Raw genomic sequence first — 19,311 nt, 5'->3', positions numbered from 1 at the left:
CCATTTTGGTGTTTTAAACATTATGTTATAATTTAGCTATTGGAAAATAGCAGATCTACAAGCTCGTAGCGCGCCACCGAGTGGCGCGCTACGAGCTTGTAGGTCTGCTATTTTTGAAAAATCGAAGAACGACTGACATAGAAACATAGCTTTTTCAGAAAACTGTCAGGATGTAGAAGACATTTTTTTAATCTGATCTCAGGTCTAAATGGGTTAACCTAATAATAAAGTTGAAATCACAGTATTTTATTGTTTTACTTTTTTTTTATTCTTTTAAAGCTGTTGATTGTTAAAGCGTTTTCTTTGTACATGTGATATTGAAAATTACATCACTATATCGCTACTATTGAGTGGGGTTTTTTTATTTTTTGTTTTCGTAAATATTTATTTCTAAACGAAATTAGAATTAAAAAATAGTGAAACTATTAGATCTACAAGGTTCACAAGGAGTCGCAGTGCGATCGCATCGTGTGCTCGATCTAATATTTTCACTATTTTGTGAAATGGAGCTTAATTGAATAATGTATCTTTTGGTCATTTGGGGTATTTACTCTGTCTGTCTGTCTGTCTGTCTGTCTGTCTGTCTGTCTGTCTAGGACGTTTTGTGTTATCATTGTAGCCTTGTTTAGGTTTAATCAACCAATCAATGTCCTCACACAGTGTTGTCTCTCTCCGTAGTCAACCTGTTCCTCATGTATTCAGTGGTGAAGCGACTGGGAGGATTCGACAAGGTCAGTACATTATTTGTATACCTTTTCATTTAAAAAATATATATATTTATTTTCCTTAAAAAAAAGCACTATATTCTGTTAGTAATCGTTGCGTTGTGTTTCTTCAGCAGCTGGGGGGGGGGGGGGGGGGGTGTCTGCCAGCTCTTTAAGTAGGCCTACAGTAGGAGTCAATAGACTTGGCTACTTTTTTTTTCAATTTAAGTTTTATTGAATTTTAATCAAACATACATGAAAACGAAACGACTGACAATTGACAATACATACAACCGAAAACAAAACAAGACAATATACGTACAATACACACAAGGGGAGATGTCTGCCTCTCTTCTCTATCGATGATCATTCATAATACATAAGTACCTCAAACAGGTGCATATACAGGTTAAACAGGTTTAACTGAAACTATACAAAATCAGGTCTTATGGTAGAAACATGAGCAATCCATCTAAACCAGTTATCTGTGAAGACTTCAACCTGACCTCTGAAGCTGAATGTAATTTAGACTTGGCTACTTTAAACCAGTGTCCACAACACAATTTTCATCCTAGAAATATAAAGCGGATCAGGGTGAAATGGCATTTCACATTTTGTGTGTGTGTGCACGTGTGTGTGTGTGTGCGCGAGGGGGGGGTGGTTGCCGCGGTAACCAGGGGACTCGGTCGCAGTGTTTTGTCTAATATACACCCAGGCTGAGAACTCTGTTAGCCCATTTTGGCCTGGCGTCGAAATAAAAAAAAAACGTTCGCTCTGAAAGAATATATATTCAAAGATTTGTGCCACATTTTCACGATTTTTCAAAAATAGCAGATCTACAAGCTCATAGCGCGCCACCAAGTGGCGCGCTACGAGCTTGTAGATCTGCTATTTTTCAATAGCTAAAGTATAACATAATGCTTTAAAACACCAAAACGGGTTCCCGTCCAGAATGGGTTAGACACGAATGATGATGCAGGGTTTATGAAGAAATCCATAAACTTCATCCATAAAAGAAATCCATAAAGGTTAAGAAGATGTACCTCCTAGATGAACGCATCATGCGTCTTCATTTTGCAGCCATTAACAGTGGAACTGAATTAATTCCAAGTCTAAATGAACAAATTAAGTCTAAATGTGAATCAATTATTTATACATAACAAAATGATGAATGTAATTTGTTTTATGGATTTTATCGGACATAAATTATTCAACCTGTCACTTGGGCGAAACCTCCACGTGTGCTGAAGGCCGGAATTTTAATTGGAGCATCGATGTAGGCAAGGCGGTTTTTATTTGTACGGTACTACATTTCAACAACGAGGCAATTCAATATGCTTTACAGTACACAGAACATCAAGCGAAGGAAACACAATTATGCAATAATGACATTAGGACGCTTAACTTAACCCATTTCGACCTGAGGACGATTCTACAAAATGTCTTCTAAAAATCCTGACAGTTTTCTCGAAAAACCCTATGTTTCTATGTCGGTCGTTCTCAGACATTTTCATGTCAAGGACCCCCCCAAAAGAAATATGTAATTGGCCGCCGACCCCCCCCATCTGAAAATATGTTGTTCCAGGAACTCTCTCAGAAGCTAAGATTTGAGTTAAAAAATGTTCGCTCTGAAAGAATATATATTCAAAGATTTGTGCCACATTTCTCACGATTTAAAAAAAAAAATAGCAGACCTACAAGCTCGTAGCGCGCCACTCGGTGGCGCGCTACGAGCTTGTAGATCTGCTATTTTTCAATAGCTAAATTATAACATAATGTTTAAAACACCAAAAGGGGTTCCCGCCCAGAATGGCTTAAGACAAAAACGAGTAAAAATAACATACAATTACTGTGCGGAAGAGACAAAAAAAGAAATGAGTAGCAGCATTGGTTCCTTGGCAACCAATGAGGGAGTCCAGAGCCACGAGGCCCATAGGCAGGGGTCAGGGGTCATCATCAGGGGGTCAGGGGTCATCATCAGGGGTCATCATCGGCATGTTGGCTTGTGGTGGACATTTTTTTAAATGTTTTTTTTTAGGCTTTCGTCTTTATTTTATATTTTTTTCATGGAGGGACAGACAGTAGGCTGACAGAAATGAGGAGAGAGATGGGGGGGGGGAAGACATGCAGTAAAGGCCGTCGGGATCGGGAGTCGAACCCGCGGCACACTGCCAGGCTGGATTACCAGCCAAGGGGCCTGGACCACTGAGCCACGGCCCAGGCCTGTGGTGGACATTTTATGTAAAAATAAAATGTCACGGACATACAAAATGAGTGGGCAATAAATGTCACCGGAAACTCATAAAGAAGCTACTGTATGAGCCCTGAATGACCATAACGGGTCTGTAACTCTGAGAGTGTTCAAATGGAACCAAATGGACCCGGGATTCCATTTGTACCTTTTTAACCCATTTTGGGCAGGAACCCCTTTTGGTGTTTTAAACTTTAGCTATTGAAAAATAGCAGATCTACAAGCTCATAGCGCGCCACCGAGTGGCGCGCTACGAGCTTGTAGGTCTGCTATTTTTAAAAAGTCGTGAAAATGTGGTGCAAATGTTTGAATGTATATTCTTTCAGAGCGAACGTTTTTAACTCAAATCTTTGCTTCTGAGAGGTCCCTGGAACAACATATTTTCAGATGGGGGTCGGCGGCCAATTACAGATAATTTTTGGGGTCCTTGACATGAAATACTGAGAACTACTGACATAGAAAAAATAGGTTTTTCAGAAAATTGTCATAATTTAGAAGACATTTTTTTTAATTTCGACGTCAGGCCTAAATGGGTTAATGGGGGTCCAAATAAAACATTTGAGAAGCACTAGTACTAGTTGGACTCCTAATGTGCCATAGTGTCATCAAAAAGAACTGTCATATACCTAGGACAACTCCCAGATGGGCTAAATCAGGATGACTCCTACTTACTTAAGATTTTACTTGTAGCAAGCAAAAAAGCTATTACAAGAAATTGGTTACAAAAGAATTGTCCTACTGCTGACCTGTTTATCAACATTGTGAAACAACTACATCTCCTAGAACAGATGACTTATTCTTTAAGACTGCAAAAAGAGCTGGGTGAAAGAAGATGGGAGAAATGGATAGAGTATTTAGCTGGGGGGGGGCGGATATGGAGTGAATATGGGCTGTGTCTTTCCGGTTGTCAATGAATCCAAAAGTCTGTAATATGTATTGTTGTTGCTTGTTGCTGTACATCCCATGACCTCATTTGTTTGTTTGTTTGTTTTGTTTTTTTGTTTTTGTTTTTATTATTATTCTGTTTCTTCTGTTGATGTTTTTGTTTTAATGTATGCCTTGTTTGTCTTTTGTGTCTCTTGCATATTCAAAAATTCAAAAAATAAAGAGTTTAAAAAAAAATAATAATAACTGTCATACATATACTGAAGAAAACGTGGAGACTGACATTCAGTAATTTGGGTCTTGTGATCAAAATACGAATTTGCCACAGACACATGTGTCCATAGATGTATATATATATATATATATAATAAAGCTAGATGGCTCACCCACGCTCTGGCCAATGGAGAGCGACGTTGCTACGTGGCGGCCATCTTACTTCGGGGCAGCATAACATTGTGTCTATGGGGCATGTACTTTTTAAATAATCATAACTTTCTCAATTTTCAACCGATTTTCAAACGGTTCGGTTTGTTATAAACATCAGAGACGTCCGCATACTTATATGCTTTTTATATGACATTTTTATAAAAAAATAAAATTAAGCAGATACGTGTCCTTGAATCATAGCCACGTTGATAATATGTTTGTAATAAACCAACCCGTTTGTAAATCCGTCAAGATTTGAGGGAGTTATGACTGTTTTTGTTTGAGCTGCCATCACTACAGGACTCCTGGTCCTGTAGTGATTTTTACTAGTCGACTAGTTGCCTAGTTTTCTAGTCGACTAGTTGTTTAACTACCTATTATGTAAAAGCAAAAAACGGAAACTTATTTTTTCTTTTCTTTTCTTTAAAAAAAAATAATATTTGTAAATGTAAAAACTGTACATTGCATTCTATCTGATCTTGAGGCCTACAAAAACGAGGGAAAAAACTAGTACCAGCAAGGTCAACTAGTGGATTTACTAGTCGACTAGTTGCTTAAAGCCCCACCCTGGACATGACGCTACTATGCCAGTCCAACCCTCGATGCCAAGCGGGGATGCTTTGGGTCCCATTTTGTTTTATAGTCTTTGGCATCATGACCTCCATGCAGTCTCAGGGTGACCACAGGGCTACTTTGTCATTATATTTTCCGGGGCAATTTATTCAAAAAAATAGCTGATCTACAACAAGCTGATCTGCAAAGTGATGCAGATGAGCTTGTAGCTCGTCTGCTTATAGAGCAGCTATTTAACAAATGGTTGTTGAAATGTCTGTCTGTCTGTCTGTCTGTAGGTGACGTCAGACCGGCTGTGGAAGGTGGTGTATAACGAGCTGGGTGGATGTCCGGGAAGCACCAGCGCTGCTACGTGCACCAGGAGACACTACGAGAGGTACACACACACACACACACACACACACACACACACTAGGGCATTAAGCAACTAGTCGACTAGTTTACTAGTCGACTAATACATCCACTAGTCGACCTTGTTGGTACTAGTTGACTAGTTTTTTTTTTTGTCTTCTTTTTTTCCCCCCGATTTTTGTAGGCCTCAAGATCAGGTAGATTATAGTTATAGTCACCATGTACACAGTTTTTCAATGTACAAATATTTATTTCCAAAATATTTTTTTTTTAATTTATTTTATTTTTTACATAATAGGTAGTTAAACAACTAGTCGACTAGTCGACTAGTAAACTAGGCAACTAGTCAACTAGTAAAAATGACTAGAAGTGAATGCCCTAACACACACACACACTCACACTCACACTTAAATGTACAACGCTCCACACGTCCCAAACTCTTCTCCCTTCTGGCCCCAAAACTGTGGAATGCACTCCCCGTTGCAATCAGAACGGCAGCATCACTCCCGATCTTCCGCCGTAGTCTGAAAACCCACCTTTTCAGACTCCATCATGGCCCATAGCACTTACCCTACCCCCCTTAGACAGCACTTCTTAGACTTATATAGCATTTGAAACAGACTTATAGCATGTCATGTAGACAGCACAATAAGTGCATTGTATGTAGTCATAGCACTTCATAGTATATATGTACAGCATAGTATAGCATATATGTATAGTTTATATGTATAGTGTCATTATATAGATATGTTCTAGTCACGTTCTTAGCTTACGCATGTTTCGCGATAAATGCATTTTACATATGTGATGTATTCCCATGCTTTTTGTTCTTGCTTAATGTAAGTCGCTCTGGATTAAGAGCGTCTGCTAAATGCCTAAATTGTAAATTGTAAATTGTACATTATATTGTTGCAGTGTATCAGAATTAGACTGTGTGTGTGTGTGTGTCCGTTCGTCTTCTCAAGGCTGATACTGCCCTATGAGAAGCACCTTGAAGCCGGAGGGGCGGAACTCCAAATCCCAGAATCCCTAGCGGTTCCCAGGACCAGAGCGGTGGGTAGAGGGAGGAAGCCCATGGCGAGGGGCCGAAAGCCTCGCATCAAAGCCAGAGAGAAGAGTTTAACTCCTCCTCTTCCTGCTGCTGCCGCTCCTCTTTCTCCTCCTCTTCCTCCTCCTCCTCCTCCAATGGTGCGTATCTATCTATCTATCTATCAGCACAGATGCTTAACCCATTTAGATCTGAGGCCGATTCTAAATCCTAACAGTTTTCTGAAAATCCTATGTTTCTATGTGAGTGGTGCTCAACCTTTTTCATGTCAAGGACCCCCAGAATTATCTGTATTTGGCCACGAACTCCCATCTGAAAATATGTCCCCCGTCCCCCCCTAGAAGCAAAGATTCGATTTAAAAACGTTCGCTCTGAAAGAATATTCAAAGATTTGTGCCACATTTTCACGATTTTTCAATGGCTAAAGTATAACATAATGCTTAAAACACCAAAAGGGGTTCCTGTCCTGAATGGGGTTTAATGTAGGAAGATGTGCCATCCCACTAGGTGTGAAATTGTACTCAAATGGGCTCCTGACTGTGGGCACCGCGATTGCTGTTGCTAGATCTTGCGAGAGTGTGTTGCAGAGAGTCGGGACAGCGAATGTGACTAAATTTGACTGAGGGACTGCCATTGTTTTTTTTTGAATTTTCGTTTTTTCATGTAATATAAAAGCAGGGAATCATAGCTTCAAATTGACATATTGGTTGTTCAGTTTGACCCACCAGTTTTGGAGATATGGCTTATAGAGTAATGTCTTGCAGAAAACAGCGAGTTGAGAAAACAGGCTTGGAAGGTTCACTTCTGTGGTCTCTAACATTAAACCTAGCTACATATTTAAGCATTTATTTCATATTTACATGTCGATTTCAGCACTGACACTTATTTCAGACATGCTTTAGTATGTGAAGAGTCTCCCTGTGCTATTAACTCATTTTGAAAAAATACAATAAAAAATAAAAGTTTTTCTCCTCTCCAGTCTCTCAGTCAAATCTGGTCGACAAAGTTGATCTTCTCCTGATTTGTCTCTCTGATAAATGCTACTTTAGTACTATCCGAATGTTGGGAAGATTGTGTGTATAATGGAAAAGTAAACAAAAAAAAATTCAAGGAAAGTTTCATGTTATCATGGAGGGTTCCCCGAGTACTGAGTTAGTCGAAATGAAACTAAAGTATAGATACTCTTCGTCAAATATTACTCATCCACAACCACATGTGGAAGTTGCTCTGTCAAATGTATACTTGAGTTAAAGGGATAGTTCAGATTTGTTGAACTTAAGTTGTATGAAATACTTGCCATTAATATATTGGTTGAAACTGTATTAATTGATTGCCCGAGTCCTGTGGTGGGAGTTCTGCTCTGGTTTTGGTCAATATTAAGTAGTTCCGGTCATTTTGTGGGGGGCACTGGGGCCACGCAGTAAAAGTAAATTAATCCACAAAACGAACGCAATTTGTATTGTTGACCTATTTCTAAAATATTAGCGCGACTTTCGTTCAACTTTGACCCCTCTATCACATGGAACAATTTTTTGGGCGTAGTGATATGGACACAAAAAACATAGTTCTGTGTGATAGAGGGGTAAAAAAAAAGAACGGAAGTTGCACTAATATTTTAGAAATAGGTCAACAATACAAATGACGTTAGTTTTGTGGATTCATTTACTTTTACTGCGTGGCCCCAGTGCCCCCCACAAAATGACCGGAACTACTTTATATTTCACCAAAACCAGAGCAGAACTCCCACCACAGGACTCGGGCAATCAATTAATACAGTTGCAACCACTATATTAATGGCAAGTATTTCATAAAACTTAAGTTCAAAAAATCTGAACTATCCCTTTAAAGTACTGGGGTTACGGGGGTACTTGGCTTAGTACATTTTCTTCTTTGACCCATTTAGACCCAGAGGTCGATTCTAAAAATGTCTTCTAAATCATGACAGTTTTCTGAAAAAAAACCTACATTTCATGTCAAGAACCCCCAGAATGATATGCAATTGGCCGCCATCTGCAATTGGCCGCCATCTGAAAATGTAGTTCCAGGGACCCCCCTGGAACTACATTAAGAAGCAAAGATTTGAGCGAAAAACGTTCGCTCTGAAAGAATATATTTAAACATTTGGGCCACATTTTCACTATTTTTTCAAAAATAGCAGACCTACAAGCTCGTAGCGCGGCACTCGGTGTCGCGCTACAAGCTTGTAGATCTGCTATTTTTCAATAGCTAAAGTGTAGCAAAAGGGGTTCCCGCCCAAAAGATTGCTGTATTGCAATGTAGACATCGTCCCCCCGAAATGTGAAAAGATTGTTCCAGAAAATGGTGAAAAGAGCTGAAATACAAGTTCACAAGGCGTCAACATTGCAAGGCGTCGTGAGCTGGTATATCTGCCTTTGTGTGTAGTGATAGTCGGCTTCAAAAGAGACTAGTAAAAAAACATGTAAAGTACTGTGTGTGTGTGTGTGTGTGTGTGTGTGTGTGTGTGTGTGTGTGTGTGTGTGTGTGTGTGTGTGTGTGTGTGTGTGTGTGTGTGTGTGTGTGTGTGTGTGTGTGTGTGTGTGTGTGTGTGTGTGTGTGTGTGTGTGTGTGTGTGTGTGTGTGTGTGTGTGTGTGTGTGTGTGTGTGTGTGTGTGTGTGTAATGGCTGCTTTACATTATCTGTGCAACACAATAGCACTACTGTACTTCAACATTGCATGATTTAAGCAGGCGTGGCAGTTTGGCACCCCCTGGTGGGAAGAGATAAACAAAACAGGAGTCACATTTGTATTGTAGCCCCATATGGGAACTTGCACTTGGATCTTTGTCTAGTTCCTAGCCTGGTCTAGTAAGTTATAAATAAATAAAAGTTAATACAAAAAATACACCCAGCAAATTACTGTCAGAAAATGTCATTTAAAATAACATTTATTTACAATAGGTTACGATATATGCAATTACATTAACACCCTGATCGGCATAAACGGAGGTGTCCGTCCTATCAAATAGTTCAGCGCTCAGGACAGAGATTAATCACAGGACGGAACATTAACCCATTTTGGGCGGGAACCCCTTTTGGTGTTAGCATTATGTTATGCTTTAGCTATTGAAAAATAGCAGATCTACAAGCTCATAGCGCGCCACCGAGTGGCGCGCTACGAGCTTGTAGGTCTGCTATTTTTGAAAAATTGAAGAACGACTGACATAGAAACATAGCTTTTTCAGAAAACTGTCAGGATGTAGAAGACATTTTTAGAATCTGATCTCAGGTCAAAATGGGTTAATGATATCATAACCGAGCGCACCGCTCCACAGGCTGGGAGCGCCTGTTGGGCAACATTCAATGTAATTTCCGGTTGGGACGTCATCCAAAGTGGTCCCCCCTCCATTTTAGTGGATGAGATCGAAAATCTTAAAATGTGAATAACTCTTGATCTAAATCAATCCGTCCAATTCTAACCAAATATTATGTTTTTGACGGGCCATCGCGGTCCCGTCGCTTGTCGCGTTAGAAGTAATCATACCTCCCGTTGTTGTCGATCGCCTCAGGGGGTGTTTTGGCTACATCTAGCTACTTCAGCTACTTCCAAGATGGCGCCTTATTGTGCACCTTGAAATGTGCTCCGTACCTGCAAATCGCTGGGATCGCCCTGATTTAATGGTCCTAAATACCCCCGGGCGTTCGGGGTGTTAACTGACGGTGTTTTTCACTAACCTTTGGAAAATCATTCAATATTGTAAGTCGCTCCATTCCATGCACGGGTGCCTTCAAATGGCGCGCACGCCTGTCCTAGTGTCGGAAAGTAATCATGATCCCAGAAGAATGCATTATGTGATATGTGGTGTATTCTTTTGTGGGAGACATGGTCACAGGAGACAGGTCATGTGAGCCACACATGTGTCTTATCAGGAAGTAGCCACGGAAAGCTTATGATGTCTCATAATAAGTTGGCTAACGGCGCCCTCCAGTGCCAAAAAACAAACCGCGTGGAACTCGTGCTCAGCAGAGAAAGACCTATCGATGAAACTCGTGTTTCGCAGAGAAAGACCTAATCAATCAAACTCGTGAAAGTCGTGTTTAGCTGTGTACGGTCCTAATCAATGTGTTGTGTCCCAACCAGGTCGGGGTGAGTCCAACAGACGGTCCCAACCAGGCCGGGGCGAGTCCACCAGACGGTCCCGTGGCGGTGGTGGTGGTGAAGAGGGGCCGTGGGCGACCGCCCGGGCGCAGGAACAAGGCCACGCTCCTGGCCCAGGCCAAGCTGCTGGCCCAGCAGCATGCCCAGGCCACCAAGGTGGTGTCACCCCACCAGCAACATGCCCAGGCCAAGGTGGTGTCACCACAGCAGCACACCCAGGCCAACAAGGTGGTGTCACCACAGCAGCACGCCCAGGCCAAGGTGGTGTCACCACAGCAGCACGCCCAGGCCAAGGTGGTGTCACCACAGCAGCACACCCAGGCCAAGGTGGTGTCACCACAGCAGCACGCCCAGGCCAAGGTGGTGTCACCACAGCAGCACGCCCAGGCCAAGGTGGTGTCACCACAGCAGCACGCCCAGGCCAAGGTGGTGTCACCACAGCAGCATGGCCGCCTGGCCAAGGTGGTGTCACTACAGCAGCACGCCCAGGCCAAGGTGGTGTCACCACAGCAGCATGGCCGCCTGGCCAAGGTGGTGTCACTACAGCAGCACGCCCAGGCCAAGGTGGTGTCACCACCACAGCAGCATGGCCGCTTGGCCAAGGTGGTGTCACTACAGGTGGTGTCACCACAGCCCACGGCCAGTCAGACGCTGCTGGTGTTCCCGCCCCTCCTGGCCGGAGGACGGCCACAGCAACAACAACAGCAACAGCAGCAACACATCAAGCAGCTCAAGGTAACGGCGGCAAGAGTTCAAATCACATCTCCGCTCTTCGAAACTGTCATGATAAACAGCGCCGTCGCTACGTATACGCTCAATATACGCACTGCGAGTAGGGCAACGTACCCATTTATCAGCATCATTTTCATACTGTTCTCGTTCCAATACTGTTTCTGCTCATTTCTTTGTTTCATCACTTTAATATGTATCCTGTCCGAGTTCTCTGTCCTCATTGGATAAAATTGGTATCCCGACCAATTAGCACTATAACTATAAAGATAGAGATATTGTATAATTTTCTTTTGTTTGTTAAAATTCAAAATGGTCAATAGACGTTTAGATTATAAAAGAAAAATGGTGAAAATAACCATTCTACAAGCTCACAACTCCTAGATGTAGACCGGCTATTTTTGATATTTTTAAGATTTATTTTTTATAAAGTATTAAAAATATCTTTAGTCAAAAGGGCGCCACACAAGATAGGCCCAATATATCAATATTCCTTAAAATGTCCTCATTGCAAGAGATTGCATTTTAGTTTTAACCCCTTTAGTCCTGAGTCCGATTCTATAAAAATGTCTTCTAAATCCTAACAATTTTCTGAAAAACCTATGTTTCTATGTCAGTGATGCTCAACCTTTTCCATCTTAAAATATTTTTGTTCCAGGGACACCCTATAAGCAAATATTTGGAGTTAAAAATGTTCACTCTGAAAGAATATATATTCAAAGATTTGCACCACATTTTCACGACTTTTCAAAAAATAGCAGATCTGCTGTGAGCTTGTAGATCTGCTATTTTTCAATAGCTAAAATTTATAAAAAGCAAGGCTTTTGCACACCTACAGGCGACAGGTGCGTAGGAGAGGGTACGGTGCCCAAAAAGGAACAAACACCCGCACACTGTCTTCAAATGCAGTGACCAACTTTTATTAGGGAAACAGCAACGTTTCGGCCTATGCGGCCTTCATCAGGCTATCTGAAAAGATAGCCTGATGAAGGCTGATGAAAGTTGGTCACTGCATTTGAAGACAGTGTGCGGGTGTTTGTTCCTTTTTCAATAGCTAAAGTTTAAAATAATGCTTAAAACACCAAATGGGGTTCCCGTCCAGAATGGATTAAAATGGGAGTAGAAGCTGTTCCAGATGACTTTCTTAACAATGAAGGCCCATGCTGGTGCTTTGTGTAAGATGGCTGCGCTGTGCGCTTACGGTAAAAAAAAAAACCTCCTTATCGGAGCAGAGGAAAGCCTTTCATCTTCATTCGAGCTGACCGTATAAACAATGGCTTTCCATGTGTACCACATATGTGGCGGTGTTACAATATACACGTCGCTGACCCCTCATGGTTCCAGATATGGTTCACGACCCCCCTGTAGGAATGTGAAAGACTTGGACTGTGTACAGTCACTGTGAAACTTAACACATTCTGGACGGGACCCCCCTTTTGGTGTTTTAAGCATTATGTTGAAAAATAGCAGATCTACAAGCTCATAGCGCGGCACCAAGTGCCGCGCTACGAGCTTGTAGATCTGCTATTTTTTGAAAGATCTGCTATTTTTTGAAAAATGTGGCGCAAATCCCTGGAACAAGTCCCTGGAACAACATATTTTCAGATGAGGGTCGGCGGCCAAATACATATATTTTTGGGGGTCCTTGACATGAAAATGTTTGAGAACGACTGACATAGAAACATGAGGTTCTTCAGAAAACTGTCAGGATTTAGAAGCCATTTTTTTTGTATCGGCCTCGGGTCTAAATGGGTTAAGACTCGTGCTGCTGCTGCTGCTTGGCTGAACCGGGCAGAGTTCGGAGGGCGTCCAGAACCTCTTGAGTCTCAAATTATTCTACTGACATCCCCTCTTTGTCAGATCGAAAAGTCGTTGAGGGGGAGTGTTGGCTGATGAATGAATACCAACATCCTAATACATCCTAATACTGGGGGGTCAAATTATGACAGGCAATTCCTGCTTCCTACTACCTGTCAGTGGGGAGTGTTGGCTGATGAATGAATATCAACATCCTAATACATCCTAATAATCAAATTATGACCCCCCCCAGTCAAAAAACACTTTGTTTGAAATAGACACTCATGCTTTCCAAGGTGTGATTTGGGGTCCTGAGGATGAATACAAAATGAATATCAACATCTTAAAACCAAAATGTTGAATTGTGGGTTTGAGCTGAGTAGAGTTGAGTTGAGTACGCCGTGCACGGTTAGAGTTGTTATCACCCGTTTTGCACATACGCAGGATGTTGAGTGATGCAAAGCAGTGGTTCCCAAAACGCTTTAGCTCGAGTCTCTCCGCGACTCAAACTAGTGAAAATAGGTGATCTACAAGCTTGCAAGCTTGTAGAACTTCTATTTTCACTTCTGCTTTAAAGTTTATTTATTGGAAATTTCTTAGATTTTTCTTAGATTTTCTTTTATTTATGAAATTATTTTGAAAATGATTTAGATTTTTATTTTATTTATGAAAGATTGTGGGTTTTTAGGGTTTTTTATTTTTTTTTACTCCGGACCCACAGAAATGTGTGCATGACCAACAATTGGGTCCCGACCCATTGTTTGGGAACACCAAGCAGGCCATTGTGAGGTAATGCAGGTGTAAAACACGGCAAAAGAAGAACACTGAGAAAGGGAGTGGATTTTTCTTTTACCAAAGCTTGCAAAGACGAACCGGATAGCCCAAGCTGTCGGTACATACATGTGATATATTGGGTGAGTTTATTGTCGTTAACTTAAATACAGTCAGATGGGAGTCTTCTGTCTCACAAAGAGGGCTGAGGTTATGGATATATCCTCTGAGTCGCTTGTGTGCCAGGATGATCCAACATGGCTTTCCTGGAAATTGCTCATTTTGTTGCAGAATGAGTCCACAGTTCTTCACTGTTGGATATTTCTCAACTTCTCCTGGTTTTGGCTTAACCCATTTTGGGCGGGAACCCCTTTTGGTGTTTTAAACATTATGTTATAATTTAGCTATTGAAAAATAGCAGATCTACAAGCTCATAGCGCGCCACCGAGTGGCGCGCTACGAGCTTGTAGGTCTGCTATTTTTTTTTTTAAATCGTGAAAATATTTATTTCAGAAAACTGGAGGATTTTGAATATTTTTTTTTAAATTTTAAGGTCAGGCCTAAATGGGTTAAATGTTTAAACTCTTCCTAATTTGTTTCCGGGGACCCCCTGGTCCCTTGGAACCTTTCTCAAGCACCTCCTAGGGGTCCCTGGAACCCACTTTAAGAAGCAGAACGTTTCAAATCGTTAATCTGTTCCGGTTGGTGTGTGACAGGCTCAATGTTAGGACAGACGTCAGCCATAAGTCTTAGATTACAAAGTTATTTATTTTCAAGTAACAGAATAGCTTGCCGTGCCTTCGTTGTAATGATCATATCGTATTTAGACACAAGGAAATAAGATGCAAGAGCAGATGAGTCATGTCAAGTGCGTGCGTGCGTGCGCGCAGGGAGGGGGGGGGGGGGGGGGGTGTAACTAATTTATCCTGTGTGCATGGAATGGCGACAATGGCGACAATGCGACATATTAATTCCTACACGGGTTGTGCTTATAACCAATGCGACGCGTTTTGAGCTTGTAGATCAGCTATTTTTGCTATATTTCAATTGAAACCCTGAAAAAAAAAAATTGCTATTTTTTTATTAGAATCCTGAAAAGTAACCTTTTTATTGAATTTCAAATGCATTTAGTTGTAGTTATGGTAACTTTATGAACTGTTAACGTAACTACATTGGACACAAAAAGACGATCACATTTTACTAGTCATTAAGTACTAGTCATTTAATACTAGTCATGAAGTAATTAAAGCGCGTTTGGAATTGTAAAAGCTGAAATCAATACTATATCAGTATTCTGATATTAACATGCGGGCCGCATTTAGTGAAGGTGGGGGGCCGCGTGTGGCCCCCGGGCCGCCAGTTGCCCCACCCCTGGTTTAGGCTGTCAATCACAGTGACTGGCCAATCACAGCGCGTCCTTGCACAACCTGTGTAGGCTTTGGTATGACGCTGCATTGGGTGCACAACTGGTTATGTCATCACTCGTCTCACCCAAATCAAGTCCAATTAGTTTGACTCGGGTCAGGTGTGACTGCAGCCACCACCCATCCACCCACCCACCCTGCAGCTGAAGTTAGGAGCAGGTTTGGTGTGGTTGACTGTCACTTCAGCTTCACTTTATTTCACAGGTAAAGGAGTTGGTGAAATGAGAATTAAAATGAAAAGCTGCCCATGAATTGCAGTTACATTAAGAATATAATGCACAGAGAAGTGGATTTAAAATACAATTGATCTCTCTCTCGACTTATACTGTCTGTTTGAGATATATTTCGCGATTTTAGCTTGGAGAATTGCACAATTTTTTTGTGAATTATAAAAGTTTAATTTTTTGTGCTCAAGTACTTGTTTGTTTTATTTATTTATTTGTAAACCTGTGATCATGCTGAATGTTCATTAAGCAATCAACTACCAACACAAACGTAATAGCAGGTGACACATGTGTATGACGTGTGTGTGTGTGTGTGTGTGTGGGACTTATGGTAAGGTGGTTATGGTCTCACACCACCCAGGATCCAACACTCAATCAACGCATGTGTTCTGCACCTCTCCTTGATTCCTACTCCTCCTAACACCTTCTTGTTGTTCTTCTCTCCCAGGTGCCCCAACCCCAGATCTCGGTCTGTCCCCAGACCCATGTGGTCTACGCTGGCATCAACCTCAACAGCATGCCCCTCACCCCGGAGCTGTCCCCCATGTCTGCCCCTCTCCTCCCCTTTCAGCCCAAACTGGGGAAGGAGCCCCAGCCTCAGGAGACCATCGGGGACTCTCTGAAACAGCAACAACAGCCCCCCGTCTCGGGGGGAGCTTCTCCGACGTCTGCCCTGCCGAGGCACCCAGCATCATCCGGAGGCTCCCTGGGAGGAGGCTTCAGCCCCACCAAAGGCATGTGTCCCCTGGATGTGTTCAGGACCAGACTGGGCCTCCACAGACCCACCCCTCCTCCGGAGAACCCCGACGCTTTGACGCCACAGAGTTCCACCCCGCGGCCCCCTGCCCCCATCCTGCACCACCACCACCACCACCAGACCAAGGCCGGGGGAGGTCTGGTAGACACTCCTCTCCCCGGTGGGGACCAGCACCACCACCAGTGCTCGGGGTGTAGCGAGGACGAGTCGTCTCAGCAGCGGGGACACTTCCGCGAGGGGAAGAGCCGTCCTCCGTTGCCGCCGCTCCGCGTGCTGCCCCTGGACCTGGACTGCAGCGTCCACGTGAGGCAGCTGATGCGGACGCGGCTGGGCTCCACGCAGCTGCAGTCCTTCACCCGCCGTCTCTCCGAGGTTCTGTCCCAGGACCTGAAGCCTGCGGCACCGATGCCCCCCGTCATCATCCCCTGCTCCCCCGTCACTCCGCCCCCCGAGCAGGCCGCTCCCCTCAACCTCAGCATGCGCATGCCGCCGTTGGCAGGCGCCGCTAAACGGACGTGCTCGGAGGACGACGACGACGACATGGATCCGAGGCTCTCGCCATCGACGGACGAGCCCTCTGCCAAGAAGCCCAGGGTCTGCCCCTCCTCGGAGCAGGCCGAGGCAGAGGACCTGAGCCTGGGAGGGAGGTCGAACTCCACCTTGGGTGGAGGAGGAGGAGGTGTAGCGATTAAGAGCCAACAGGAGGAGCCCGCCGACCTGAGCTCCCCGGTCAGGCTGCGAGCCTTCCTCCTGGGCCTTCCGCCCTTCCACATCAAAGTGGAGGAGAAAGACCTGAGCGAAGCCCCATCCTCCTGGGGGAAACCCTCTCTCCTGCTTCCTCATCCTGTTCCTCTGCTGCTGCCGCCGCCGTCCGCCGCCGCCGGCTCCCCGAGGGCCGAGGCGAAGACCACTGAGGTGAGGGATGACCAGAACCAGGCCACGGTAAAGACTGAACCCTGCCTCCCGACCACCGAGGTGGAACCGTCGCTCTCGGTGGGCTGCGGAGGCAGGGACCTTGGTAAAACGGAAGCCGTCCGAGTGGAGACCCTCAAAGCCGAGGACATCGACGTGGAGAGAGAAGACGGAGAGGATGAGATGGAGGCAAGGGAAGAAGAGACCTCTGAGCCTCGCGACGCCATGGACCAAAACGGAGATTTCGGCGAGGGGCGAGAGGAACTGCCCGACGATGAGAAAATGGAGTGCGATGTGGAGGCTTTGACCAACGGACTGCCCAGCGCGGTAATTCCTCAACCCACTGCCTTACCCCTGGCCCAGCAAAGCTGAAGAAGTATGTGGACGGCTACAGAAAGAAAAAAAACTACCACGTGATCCGACTGGAACTCTGACTTAAAACGGGTTTGTGGGTCTTGGGATCATAAGCACTCAAATATAACTATCATTAGCAGAGTCATTGGGTAATTATTAGCCCAGGTATTTTCAGGGTCCGTGGGACGGTGTTTGGTTTGGGGAAAACTTTGGCCGTGATCCACGTTTTTGGATGGAAACAAACATTCTGTACCGGTTCAGTCGGTCGTTTTTAAGCCACAAAACTGGAGCCGCATGGAACGGGAGTTGGGATTATTATTATTATTTCTTTTCTCATTTTTTTTTGTTTTTTGAACTATTAGGTATTTTTGGATTCACGTCTGCCATTAACCTCCAGTGGAGGAAGTGTTTGTCTTCAGCAGACATGACAGACATCCCTGTCTGTGTCTCTCCCTCTCTCCATCTCTGTACTGTACCATTCTGTTCATGTCTGTCCAGTCCACGCCGTAAAATCCTGTGTTAATTTAACTCTGAAGAGTGTACACAATGGTTCCATTTGTACACTCCTCGGACTGCGGGTCCATTTGGTTTAAACTTGCACCCTCTTCGGACAACGGGGTCCGGATCCATTTGGTTTCATCTTCTGTACACTCTTCAGACACGTAGAAATGTTGACATATTTGAGACTTATTTTCATCAAATGGCTCCTTTCACAACACTATCAAATGTTATGTTTATATAACGACGAAATACTGAACGGAACCGAGTTATATAGAATTTTAAGAATGGATATTACATCTAAATAGATGATGCTATGCATCAAGATAAACTTGTTTAATCTACAGTATATATATAATATTAACTTTTCTAGCTCGTTTAAAAAAAGAACTGTCTTCGGCCTACTATGTACTTCTAGGGGAATGCTGTTATTTTCTACAAAATGTTATATGAATATTTAGCTGTTGTAAAATAGATAGATTTTTGGGGAGTACAGAGCACGCTGGGTCTTTTTTTTTGCTAAAGCCGGTGGAGCAAAAAAGTACCCGAGAATTTATAAATGTGCTCCTTATTCTCTTCTCACACACGTGCCTTATCATCTGTGAGCTGACCGCGTCCCCCGCCAGTCTGAAAGCGTAGAGGCTTTTTAAACAATGCAATGTCAGGAATGTCACCTTTTTTGTGATCTAAACAAATGTTCAGAGGTAGCCCTCCTGACAATTTTAAGTTTTTCAAGTCTCGTTTTGTCCCTCTCAAGATTGTAAACTTTTGTCTTTGATAGTGACACACTCTCCTGGTGGCTGACCTACAGTTATAAAACCCATAAGTGAAGGCTTTGTTCGCATAGGGGGTTTAAATTTGCATGCTTAAAATAAGTTCTGTGGTTGAACATAATCTTGAGTATTTCATGTTTTGTTCTACAACATAAAATTACACCCGCATATATATCTCGATGGTTAATTCTGAAGCCAGTGTGTGCTTTATTATAAAAGACAATTTGTATTATGTGGCTTAAATAAAATTAAAAAAAGATTTGTTTGATTTGTGTAGATTATGTTGTTGGAACAAAATGTTTGAATATCATGAGCCTTTGCTACAGTAGCTTGTTTTTGTTTTACATTTATTTATTTATCCAAAACCTACCTGATGAGAAAACAACTGAACTGGCTCCTGCCCGGGAGGGACTTATAGGTTACTTTGAGAAGCCATGGTGGACAAAAAACGCTAGAACACTATTTGAAATTAAATGTTTTGTAGGTCTGGTACATTTGGCAGGCAACTAATTAGCATAATAATTTAAGGGACACAATGAAAATGCCATTGTAATGTATGTATGATCTGTTTTAAACCACAATAAGACATTAAGTATATATAATATAATACGAGGACAACTTTGTTTTTGTGTTTTCAACCAAGGTTATTTAAGAAAGTAAGAAGAGTGTTTTTTTGTCTTCGATTGTCTAGCTTTTTTTTTGACAGGGCATTCGAAC

The 19,311-nt window shown here is 43.0% G+C and overlaps 1 protein-coding gene across 1 annotated transcript in view; it reads left to right on the top strand.

The window, feature by feature from the left end:
- The window catches only part of LOC306927563 (uncharacterized protein), a 26,833-nt gene extending 7,971 nt beyond the window's left edge, over positions 1-18,862 (top strand). The window contains exons 6-10 of the mRNA XM_079507346.1: positions 679-731; positions 5,118-5,215; positions 6,156-6,378; positions 10,338-11,090; positions 15,749-18,862. Of these exons, the coding sequence (XP_079363472.1) occupies positions 679-731; positions 5,118-5,215; positions 6,156-6,378; positions 10,338-11,090; positions 15,749-17,341 (2,720 nt within the window). The 3' untranslated portion in view covers positions 17,342-18,862. The remainder of the gene's footprint in view (positions 1-678; positions 732-5,117; positions 5,216-6,155; positions 6,379-10,337; positions 11,091-15,748) is intronic.
- The last annotated feature ends 449 nt before the right edge of the window (positions 18,863-19,311 follow it).

Source organism: Electrona antarctica (genome assembly GCF_951216825.1).
Source record: "Electrona antarctica genome assembly, chromosome: 8".
NCBI classification, from domain to species: Eukaryota; Metazoa; Chordata; class Actinopteri; order Myctophiformes; family Myctophidae; genus Electrona; species Electrona antarctica.
This window is presented reverse-complemented; position numbering and strand designations above follow the sequence as displayed.